The 11,595-nt window shown below is 35.6% G+C and overlaps 1 protein-coding gene across 2 annotated transcripts; it reads left to right on the forward strand.

Annotated features, from left to right (window-relative positions):
* The first annotated feature begins 1,382 nt into the window (after nucleotides 1-1,382).
* Nucleotides 1,383-11,507, forward strand: LOC145230717 (MMS19 nucleotide excision repair protein homolog). 2 transcript variants are annotated; one of them, XM_080096229.1, is made up of 8 exons: nucleotides 1,383-1,401; nucleotides 2,313-2,469; nucleotides 3,856-4,108; nucleotides 4,374-4,491; nucleotides 7,265-7,453; nucleotides 8,453-8,563; nucleotides 9,003-9,098; nucleotides 10,532-11,507. In XM_080096229.1, exons 4-8 carry the CDS (start codon nucleotides 4,453-4,455, stop codon nucleotides 10,646-10,648), a joined length of 552 nt encoding a protein of 183 aa, XP_079952355.1. In that variant the 5' UTR covers nucleotides 1,383-1,401; nucleotides 2,313-2,469; nucleotides 3,856-4,108; nucleotides 4,374-4,452; the 3' UTR covers nucleotides 10,649-11,507. The 2 variants fall into 2 exon arrangements, with proteins under 2 accessions (XP_079952355.1, XP_079952361.1); XM_080096235.1 differs by lacking the exons at nucleotides 1,383-1,401; nucleotides 2,313-2,469; nucleotides 3,856-4,108 and adding an exon at nucleotides 4,149-4,290.
* Nucleotides 11,508-11,595: the final 88 nt, after the last annotated feature.

Raw genomic sequence — 11,595 nt, forward strand, 5'->3', positions numbered from 1 at the left:
CAAACAGGAAATATTTCGCGGCACACTTGTAAATCACTCAAGGCATACTAGTGTGTCGCGGCACGCAGTTCACTGGTTTTAAGTAAAATAAAGTTAAATTTTACTCAAAATAGCTCTTCTTGAAATAGTAATTTGCATACTCGACGATGTTTTGATTACGATTACATACGCTTTGCTGTGTACCTGTTTGTGTGCTAAATCCCTGAAAATTGCTATGAGGTAGCAGTTTCCGAGCTGGTGTCCAAAAATCGGTTTCTCGGGGGAAATGCGAGGCGCCTACACTTTTATTTAAAAAAGTTCCAGTCAGATTGTGCGACTGTGACGAGAAAATGTATTTTAATCGATAACAACTACCAAAGGAAGGTGATTGTTGCGCAAATTTAATCATTGCTTTAGTCTTGTTTGTGGTGTTATGAACTGCCCTTTCAAATCACTATTTATTTGATTGATTATTGAACTGATAAGAATTATACAAATGAAAGCTTTTGTTTTGCTGATATAAACGTTCGGCTTTGACAATAAATTACTACGACTGTAATTCTCTGCATTTTGGCTTACTCAGACATGTTACATTACCAACAGGGGTGTTTTGAGTAGCCCTGATCCAAACCCTAACCGGTTTGTGTAAAAATTAAAATCAGAAAACTACCTGATTAGAAACGAAACGGCACAAAATCGCAAAAAGGATTGCATGCTGTGTAACTTGTTACAGATTCCCCAAAATAGCCAACGAACCACCGAATATGCAAAGAAAACCAAAACAAGTTATAAAATCGCTGATTACAACACAAGATCGGTTTCACTGTTGTTTGTAACAAGAAACCCATTTTACTGTCCTGCCTTTCATGAAAATAAAATACGTCCACATTAAACATGACAAGCATATCAGTTTTCGAACTCTTTAATTCCAACTGCATTGTTACGCCTGATTAAGTTTTCACCGCCTCGACCAATTACAGTTCGAGAATCACGCGGCACATTTTCAATCCTTTACTTGGAAAGGTCGTTTAGTTGGAGAAGTTGGAGGTGGAAGGTTGGCAAAGTCTAAAGGTAAAATGTGTGTTGTTAATCTTATTGTGTGGATTTGTGTTGGTTTTCTGTGTGTAATTATTTGTCTTAACTTGAGTTGCTTGTAGTAATACGTAAAAAGTAATAATTATTATATTCGTGTTGTAATATTGAAAAGCAGCTGTATCCCAACGTTGTGGTGTCTGGTAAGAGCAACATGTGTTTGTGACGTACCAAGCGGCGCTGATTGTATCGCTGATTGTAGAAAATCTCGCCTCCTGTTAAGAATCCTGCGTTTTTGCCAGCAGTGTAATAAAGTTTCGCTCGTTGGTTTTCCACTTTTTAAGTAAAGTATTTTTATTACAGATTGTACAGCCTGCATCAACATACTTCGTTCGTACTTCAACATTCTTCAACTTCTAACATTTATTTATATGATAGCAATGTTATATTGTCATAAATGGGTCTGTTTGGTTGGTAACATGTAGAAAAATGCGATATAACGCATGTTTGGTGTCGCTTAAGATATTTATTAAAACCATTCGGAATTTTGTCCATGGTAAATCTGGTAAATCCTAGTTCATAGGTCATTGGGGTAAGTTGTGGATTCGCTCGCCACGTAGTGATTTTAGCTTAGGTTAAGGTCTGTAGCCTTCATGGCAAGTTCATTGGTACGGAAAAGCACTATAACTATATTTTACCTTTTTTAATTCAGTAAAGGGTTTAAATTAGAAAAGAAGCATTAAACTAGGCAGTGACAATACCTTCCAATATGTTGTTTTGTCTGCAGCTAGCGTCATCTATATTACAAAATTTTCCAGTAATTTTATTGTTGTGTTGCCATCCCATACTTCGTTATTAGTTAAAATAAAATCGTTGTAGTCTGCCCGACACTTGTATCAGGCTGTTCAGTGACCCGTGTCTAAAGGTTGTTCTTCGCGGTTAGGGGATTTACCGGAAAGTTGCAAAGTCATTTTATTTTTATCAGTAGGTTCCTCTTTTTGAAGTATGCGCAAAGTTTTGGGTTGTTACTTATTGCGTTCCTATAAAGGCATGAAATATAGTACTGTTTAACAGTGTTACAGAATTTACAGTATTTTTGCTTGGAATACTAAAAAATGCGTTGTATACTTAATTACATTGACCAGTTTGTACAAGTAGCCTTCAAATTAATAAGTTATACATTAAGTATTTGGATGAGTTAATAATAGACAAAAATGTTGAGATGATTCTTTTGCAATATACAGTTACCTTTTAATTCAATTGTGTTGTTTTCAATTTTTGCTTTATGTACTTTCAATCAGATGTTTTAATTTGATCATACCAACAAACTGCTGACTTCTACATTGTAAAGTGGCAGATCTAGGAAACCAGACCTGGATTTGCCAAGTGGATTATTTTTCATTAAATGAAGCGGAATTTTGAAGGAGATTGTGTTCCAAACAATTACAACCAAACCAGGTCAAAACAGTTTTTAATTTATTGATGTTGATAGTTTGGTAGCATCTACAACAAGTTCAGTATCTACAAAAGTCAGGTTCTCCGAAAACTGCTGGTCTGCTTGATGCTCTAAGGTACCTTGTTCAGGTGGTCCAATCTGCAGGGTGTGGCGGCTGCACAAGAGTTTGTTTAACAAAAAATTTGGACACCATTTTTGTGGATTGCATGCAAAAATTTCACACCAGAATCATTTAATTGTCCTGTCTTGACCTCTTTTACTTGTTTGGGACCTGCTGACATTGGTCTTACACAGGAACTCCCATAAAAACAGGACAGCTGCAGGATTTTTGAGTTATGTCACATCTGTTATAAGCAGGGTTGCCATCGACGCGGAGCTGAAAATAAGGGCACCGAAAAATTAAATTTCCATTTTAAACAAAACAAACGTTTTCGAATTAATCTTATTTAAACGAGCCATGGCATATCACATGCCATATTTTTGCCAGAAACAATCTGTTCCGGCAACTCCTTGTTCGTAGAAAATACTTTGTTCATCTCACGACAGCTCAGGTCTAGGTTTACTTTTATCAGGGTCTTGACTTGTAATTGTTGAAAATAAGACAAAATAATGACAGAAGTCAAAAAGAAGATCATTTCTTAGAAATAAGGACAATACATTTTTCTAAGACATTGCCCTTCAAAATAAGGACAAATCTTAGAAATAAGGATGGTGTGACAACCCTGGTTATAAGTGTTGTTCCACCAAAGCGAGTCACCAGCAGTTTTTGTAAATTACGTTGCCCGAGAAATGGTTACCAAGCGTGCTACCAAGCGCATCAAGTGCACCTGTGGTTTCGAAGGCACCCACTATAGTTCGTTTCTGACATTTTAAACCTAAACTTTTTTTGAACATTATTTTGCTTTTTTGTGGATGTGGTAATTTAAAAGTAAAATTTTAATAATAAGTTGTGTAACTTATGTAGGCTTAAGACAAAAACATGTTTACCTACAAATCAAACTTCCTCTGTATTTAAACAAAACATGTTTCAGTTGGCGTAGCACAGATTAAAACCCCACACATCAAATGACATCATATAACTACAACAAAATATACATTTGACAGAATTATACGTGTATAGTTACACCCCCTTGTAACTAAATTGCTGATAATGTGCCGCCTACCAGCATATTGAAATCAACTTGTGAGGTACTCCTGAATTTCATTAAAAAATGCCTAACTTTACCTCAGTTGGGGTATGGAGTGTTTTCTTAGATACCGGGCAAAAGTCTTAATTAACCGAGGTTAACTGTATTTTAGCCACAGTAAAAAATGTTGTGTCCTAATAAACAGCTTGTTGTGAGTATAGTTATATAACAAGATATTTAAATTGTCCTTTAATATTGTAGAATGCTTCAACAAGTGGAAAACATTTGGCATCTTCCAGCAATCCTATCCAACCATTAAATCCATGTCAGCAGCCAGAAATTCCATTAAACTTCCACCTACCTCAAAACCCAACCAACAATCCATATTACAACCAAGCTGCTCCTTGTCCCCAACTAACAGATGCAAGGAACCAATTTGATGCTGCAGCTATGAGAGGAAGAGTTTTACATTCTTAGCAGTTTCAACATCAGACATCATGGAACACTTGACAAGGCAAGCTCAAACTCGGACACGGCCCCATGTCAATCAACAAGGGCTTTACCATCAACATGAAACTGCTCAGACTAATATTGAGCAAATCTTTCCACTTGATCTAAGCCACTTCAGTGCTCGGCAAATTTGTATTCCAGCTAGCTGTTATCATATGGATTTACCTCATTCACGCAACCATCATGGTGTGGTGCCTTTTTGTCAAGACAATTACCCTCAATCATTTCACCCATCTGAAACTAATACAAATCAAATTTACTCCTCACAGAATTACTCTGCCCAACAACTCCAAACATCTGTTGCTGCTTAGCCTGCACAACTAGCAAGAACAGGGACATATTCCCAGCATGAAAGTCAACAACAAGCTCCTCAACATGTTCGGGCAGGTAGGGTTGCAAAATATAAAATATGATGACATTTTTGGGTTTGGGTTTGGATACAAGTTTCAAAGTATTTAGTTATTTCACATGGATCTTTAGGTTTCATTTGTCATGCTGTAGTATGATGCTTATTACACATATTATGGGCCCCCTTCCACGAAGGGGACACACATTGTTTTTTTCAGTATTTTTTTTTCTTTTTTCTTTCTAACGCTGATTTGTGAGACGTTTGGTCAAGAAAGAGTGCTTCAAATTTGTTCAAATTTACAGAGATGTTAGTTAATAATTGGTTTTAGTTTTAGGCCAAAAATACAAGCCCCATGGTGCAGAAATATTTAAAAATTTTAATAATTGTTTAAGCAGGGTATTTGTTTGGTATTCAAAATTTTGCCAGTTACCTTTGCAACCAATAATATGTGTACCCTATCAGTCAGATATAAGTCCCAAGAGAGGAATTCACTGGTTTATGATTAAGCACTCCCGCTCGCCTTGACATCCGGACAGATGTTTTACGAGGCAGTGGTTTGGGTGATTAGAAATCAGCTGTTTTTTGTACCGTAATGCTGTGTCGTTTTATTGAGTTATCACATGCATTTTCAGTTTTGGTGAAGGTTTTACACCTAAGATGTAATTTAAACTCGATAAACGTACTCCGGTTTCGTTTATGTCAGGCAAAACGTCGTTGATCAACATAAATATGAAATAATAAACTTAACTATTTCGAATGTTGCGATAAATGCTCTTTAAATTCTTGTTGTCAGCTTGGCCATTGCATAACCACAGGTCACTAAAGGTCAACTTGTAGGCATTACAACACAGTTAAGAATTTTCCATCATAATGTATCTTCTTTATTTTTGACCAACTAATTCAAGAATTAGTACTTAAGTCATGTATAAATTAGGCTAAACGGTATTGTTGATCACTAAGGACTGCATGCTGATTAAAAAAAACAAGTTGTTATCTGTTTATTTCTATTGCCAAAAAAGAAATAAAATCTGTTTATTTCTATTGCCAAAAAACATGTGTGTAAGTCAAACAGTGTGTAGAGTAAATCAGTAAATATAGGATATAGAATTTAAACAATGAAAATATAACAGAAATCAACTGTATATATTTTTGTTTGTCATGCAGGAAAATAAAAACTGATCTAGTAAATTTCTGGTGTGGTAGTATTAGTTTTTGTAATAGCCTGCTGTCCAGATTTTTTTAGTTGTATGGCATGCCACCATCTCAGACCAGTAGTAGATTCTAAAGGTGCCAAGTTTAAAGGGTGGGTTTTGCTATCAGGATTTATAATCCCAGTGGGGAAGGGGGCACATATTGTTTTTGTACATATTTTTTTTTAGAAGAATTACAACTTTATTTAAATTTGTGCATATCTTAGCTATCAATCCGAATTTGATCCTCCTGAAGTTTGACCCCAAACGACCCCGCCGTTCACCCACAAGCCCCAAAACATAGAGTTAAAAAAAACGGCTGTACTGACTAAAGTACATCTTGTTGGTCTAGGAGTTTTCTGCTTTGTGGGTTGGTGCAACATAAGCTTTTCTCAAGAATTTTGTAATGTTAATATGATTCAGAAATTTTCACTCCTTAAACCCCCAAAATATTTCTTTTTTTGTTTAACGCTGGTTTGTTATATATTCTCATTTCGTCAAATAAAAACAGTGGTTTAAATTTATTTAAATTAACACAGATGTTAGCTATTGATCCAAATTTGATTCTTCTAAATTTTAACCCTGAATAACCCAGTGTTTCACCCAGGCTTCAAAAACAAAAAAATATTAAAACCAGGGCGTTAACCAGAACTGAACCCCAACCCGTGAACCGGTTTGAGCGGTTAACTTAATTAAACCCGAACCGCTAATTGCGATTTTCTGAAAACCTGAACCAGAGTTGAACCCTATATTTTGTTTGGCATTGGACCCGAACCGAAACCGAAACCGAACCAGTAAAAAATGTAGTCTGTTTTATATTTTTTGATTTTTTTCAAAACAGCGCAACGAAGAATACATGAGCTGAGTAAGCAAGAAAGTAGCGCCACAATCTGAGTCTTAGGATAACGGGTTATAATAGAAACTGATGCAGCTCGCCTTAGCGCCCTTGCGCTGTATAATGTGCTAAAGTTAAGTTTGTCCCGGTTTCGGTCGTGTACTTTCGGGTTTGGGCTTGCTTACAAATATGTACCTAGCACTTTGCCGCTTAACACAACAGTCCATTTTCTGTGTATATTAAGCGGGAGGCCTAGCACATTTATAAGGGAAACTACCCAAAACAATATTAAAACGTCATAAACCACCTTCATAGGGAAGTTTCCAAATTTAAATGTTGGGCCCCTTGGCTACGATGCGATGTAACATATCTTTCAAATAAACCTGACTGCAGGAGAAAGCACAAATCAAGCGAACTGTGGTGTTTGCGCTAATTAAAGAGTGTGTGTGCGTCTCTACTGTTTCTTCAATGCACCTTAGAAAGCATGGCGTCATCTAATGCGCTGAGAGTAATAAATCTAGTTTTGACTTGAGAGTACTTTTTTTAATTCTCGGCAACAAAAGAGAGAAAATACTGCTCTGTTGCCATAGTTGAACGTCGTCACTGCAACTTTGTTTTAGCTGGGGAAGTGAAAATGAGCACCTTTGTTAAGTGTGTGTACTGGTTACATAGCAACCGGATTATCGCATAATCCGGTTAACAGCATCAAATGCTTTTAGCAAATCGCTGATGCGATTAACCGGATTCATCTGTACAACCTTACTTTTTCTTTTATGTGTTTTACAGGTTTTAAACAGTGCGTCTCATGTCATAACAAAGATCATGTACAGACAAAGATTCTTTCTTCTGGTTTTATCGAAGATTGTCAATGCCTTTGAAACCATGAAATTGGATGAACCTCAAGATGAGGAAAAACAAAACAGAAAAGCAAACTACCTAACTGCTCTGGCAGAAATGCTTCTCATTCCAAAGCAGGTGACAATTAGTTGGTTTGATTTTAGTTTTAGCTTAAAAATTAAAATTGAAAAGGTTTTAGATGACTGCCATACAGTATCTTTTTGACTAAATTGTTAAATAAAGATCTCTTCCTAAAGTGCATTTTTATGGCATAGTGTAACAGAAAAGTAATATCTTTACAACAAACTTGTTCTCATTTTTGTTGTAAATGTGTGTTTTTAAACGTTATCAGTGTTGCCAGGTCAAATTGCGGAAAAGCGCAACTTTACCAGTCAAAAGTAGCCCAAAAGGAGCCCAATTTTACAAGTACCTGAAATGCAATCGATTTTCACTACTTTCACCTATTTGTGTGATATTTATTTAGGTTTCTCCTTTTCAGATATAATTTTTGTTCATTTTAAAATTGAATTTGAACTGTTTCCAGTAACACTTTGGTGAACACACTCTGTTTACTCACTTTTCATGCTGTTTTTTTAAAAAATAATCTCCACTTTGAAACAAATATGTTTCACATTAATAACAAAGTAAGACGACCTTTAAAACATATAAGAAATTGTTTTGCCTAGAGACAATTCTTATGAAGTGGTAACAACGGAGGCGTTTATTCAATTTCTTTTGGTTGAAAAGTGAACATTGCATTGCGTAGGCTGAAAGCATTCTTTTGCTCAGCTGGATGTTAAAACTTACAGGGTTTTTGACGTCACAATAATACAGCAATCATTGCTCATCATTTGGTAGAAAATGCCATTCACAAACCTGCCTAAAAAGGTGCAACCCGCAACTGATGAAAAAAGACCGCAACTTGACGTCAAAAGTAGCCCAATTCAGCGACAAAGCGCAACCTGGCAACACTGAACGTTATGTATGTTGAGTAAACAAGACATAATCTTAAAGAGTAGCATTACCAAAAACAAAAAAAGGGATGTTTATATACTCAGAAAAAAGAGAAAAGGCAAACTAGTTTTGTTGTTTTAAAAAAACAGAACAGAGGCAATAACTTTTGCATTATTTTTCCAGGTTTTGTTGGCACAATTCTCAAGCTTAAGGCCTTTACTACTGCAGTCCCTTCACTCAAAAGTTTCCTCCCTCCTTTTATCTGCTTTAGCTGCCCTTTTGAACCTCATTCAGGTAAAAAGGAATTCTTTTGACAACTATAAAGGAGAATTTTTGCCCCCCTAAGTTACTTTTCCTAAACCCCTTCTGTTTGCTGTTTTGTTGCACTTGACAAGTATTTTTTACACTTTTTTGGCTAAATACCAGTATATTTTCCAGTGTTTTACTGCATGCTGTTGGATAAATTGTCACTTTTAACAGATTTATAACTATTAACACTAAGCAAATGAAATATAAGCAAACTTTGTGTTTAATGTGATTTTTAAAGAAAAATAGTTAATTCGTTAAGCACAAAAAGTGATAAACTTGTTCGTAACAGCACTTTTTCTTGATTACAATGAGTCCAAGACAAACCATACTTTAAGTATCACTGTAACCTCTATTTGTTCACACCTTTGATACATTACGTTATGTTCAACTGAAACTATTATATGGAACTGATTTACAATTACAGGATGCACCAGATTTAATGGATTCCTATGCAGACACACTTCTGGATAATTTTCTATCGTTGTTGGAATTTAAAGGCAACATGTCAGTTAGACTAAAGGTAATATTTGTTTGTTTTTTTAAGCCAAAAATGTTTTGTGATGCTGCAAATGTTTTTTTTTTTATCATTACTCCTTGGTGTGCAGTCAAGGCCTGAATGCATCATGCTCAATAATAAGTCATCCATTGAACTCTCTGATTTTTGCTAGGCGTTTTGAGCTGTTAATTTTTTTCTTGTGCAATTAGAAAAGTGTATTTTATGTTCAGGGTGTTCAAATGTATTTCATGTACATCAGGAGTTTTGAAGCATTTGTTGGTATGCCTTTGAAATCACTACATAGTTCTTGCACTCTCTTCTATATTTCCTGGAAAGTAACTTGTTTCCCTTACCTTAAAGCATCTGGAAACTGGTTTTGCACCCCATGATGTAAATCAGTGTTCTCAACTCGTTTCAGGCTTAGACCACCAATTTAATGAAATAAATATCGTGTACCAGTCAGTTGAAAGCAACCACAACAAGCATATTGGCTTGACATATGTTATTTCAATACAGAATTTTTAAGAGTGATATCAAACAGCTAACAATATTTGGCCAATCACTTGTATAACCTTTTTTTGCACTGAATATTCAGTAAATTATTATGGGTCCCCTTCCCTGAAGGGGACACATCTTGATTTCACTCTGTTTTTTTCTTTTTTCCGCCGAAGTTTGTCCATGCACTTTTGGCATGAAATCTTTGGTGGATTTGGATGAAACTTTCACAGATGGTAGATATAGTTATGCAGATGTGCTATCTGCTTCGTTTGACTTAATAACCCCAGTATTTGGCCCGCTAGACCCCAAAATGTGAAACAATTTTGTATGTTGCTGCGCACCACAAACGAAAGATTTCTGTGGTGTAACGGTATAGTATAGGCAACAGAACACATGGTACATGTGTTTGTGCATTACTTGGTAGGCATTTTGGACATGCGGGTCAGAGAGGGTATTAACAGCCTTATAACGTCAGAAGCGTTAAGGAATGTTGCTAATAACACCCCTAGTGGTCAGAATTTTAAACATGGTCCGGTTTGGATAAAATTTTACATGACTGTCGAATTAAATGTGACTTGTGTAGTTTCTATCTCACACAGCATGATTATTTCTGAAGACTTTTTTTCGTCCTGTTTAAACTCATAGCACCTAAATTTATTATTGTTTTTTCCAAAAATGCACTATTTACAACTTTGCATGTGTGGGGGACCCATGAGTTTCTGCATGCAGAAACAACTAGAGGTATAAAATACAGTGGCTGATATGGGACCGATTACAAAATAGGTTATAGTATATGTGCAATGGCAATATGTGCTAAGCCACCCTTCTAGTATGCAACTAATTCCAGTTTATCATCTAATATAATTAACGTCTTGTGGACCACAAAGTTACCACTGACCACTAGTTGAAAACCCCTAGTGTAGCTTTATTTAATAAATTATACATGTTTTTTTATTCAGGCTGTCACATGCATCGGAGCTCTGACGCTTCTCCCATCACCAACGCTTATTCCAATGAAAAACAGAGTAATCAAAAGCCTCTGTCACACGCTTGATGATCGCAAACGCTCAGTGTGAACAGAAGCAGCTAAAGCTAGATCGGAATGGTGCATTGTGGGAACTTAGCAATGGTTCAAAGTTTGATTTGGGGGTTCTGTCATGTGGCTCCATTTGTGGTGATCGTTTTTATTATTTTAGCTTGTTACTTAGTGTGTGGAATGTGTTCTAGGCATTGCATCAGTATAGTACAGGGGGTGCAAATTTCAATAAGAACTGCAGGCAGAAAAATGTACACATTCTAATTTTAGTTTTTGTCACTTAATGTTTAAGTTATTGCTTTGATTATGTAAAAATCTAATTTGTGTCTCCTTTTTTAACCAAATAATTGTCACCACCACAGAAAAACGAAAAGTCATTTTTAACCACCAAAAGTCGCCTTTGGACCGCTTGCCTAGTGTTTTGCCATCCTGGTATAGTATTAAAGACCGTATTTTAAGTTCTGCCATTCATCATTAAAAATGTAAACTTATTCCAAAATTTAACATTTACCATAACTGTTAAAAATTGTGATTCTGTTTGTAATAAATAGTCATCTAAGATTTGAACTTGTACAACAATGTAGCCATTCCCAGAACTTATTTTACCTGTTAATATAACATTTCTCTTTCATCATCAAAAAAGAAAATCTTAATACTTTGGCAGTGTCAAACTATGTTAATTATGAGCATCGTTTAGTTAAATGTCGGTATTTATTTGCAAATTGTGTTGTGCATAGTACACATAAAAATTGTCCATTTTACATTTGTATGTATGCATTCAATTGCAATAAAGCTAAATGATAAAAAATGTGTTTATATCACCTATTTCATTAGCAATTTACTTGTGTTGCGTCACAATGCATTTTGGTTTGTCGCCTATTAAAAACGGTTTCAATAAGTTTCATGCTATTTGAAAACGCCGAAGCGTTTTATTTTAATCACGATTTATCAATCTCGTTCTAAACGAATCAAGAAATTGTCGCAGAC

The sequence above is a fragment of the Phallusia mammillata genome, chromosome 1 (assembly GCF_965637545.1).
Source record: "Phallusia mammillata chromosome 1, kaPhaMamm4.hap1.1, whole genome shotgun sequence".
NCBI lineage: Eukaryota > Metazoa > Chordata > Ascidiacea > Phlebobranchia > Ascidiidae > Phallusia > Phallusia mammillata.

What these genes read in the sequence shown, in the direction of transcription:
- LOC145230717 (XM_080096229.1), top strand. Translation starts at nt 4,453, where the DNA reads ATGAAAGTCAACAACAAGCTCCTCAACATGTTCGGGCAG. An exon ending in CCCTTTTGAACCTCATTCAG is followed by an intron (nt 8,564 to 9,002) that starts GTAAAAAGGAAT and finishes TTACAATTACAG; the next exon opens with GATGCACCAGATTTAATGGA. An exon ending in ACATGTCAGTTAGACTAAAG is followed by an intron (nt 9,099 to 10,531) that starts GTAATATTTGTT and finishes TTTTTTATTCAG; the next exon opens with GCTGTCACATGCATCGGAGC.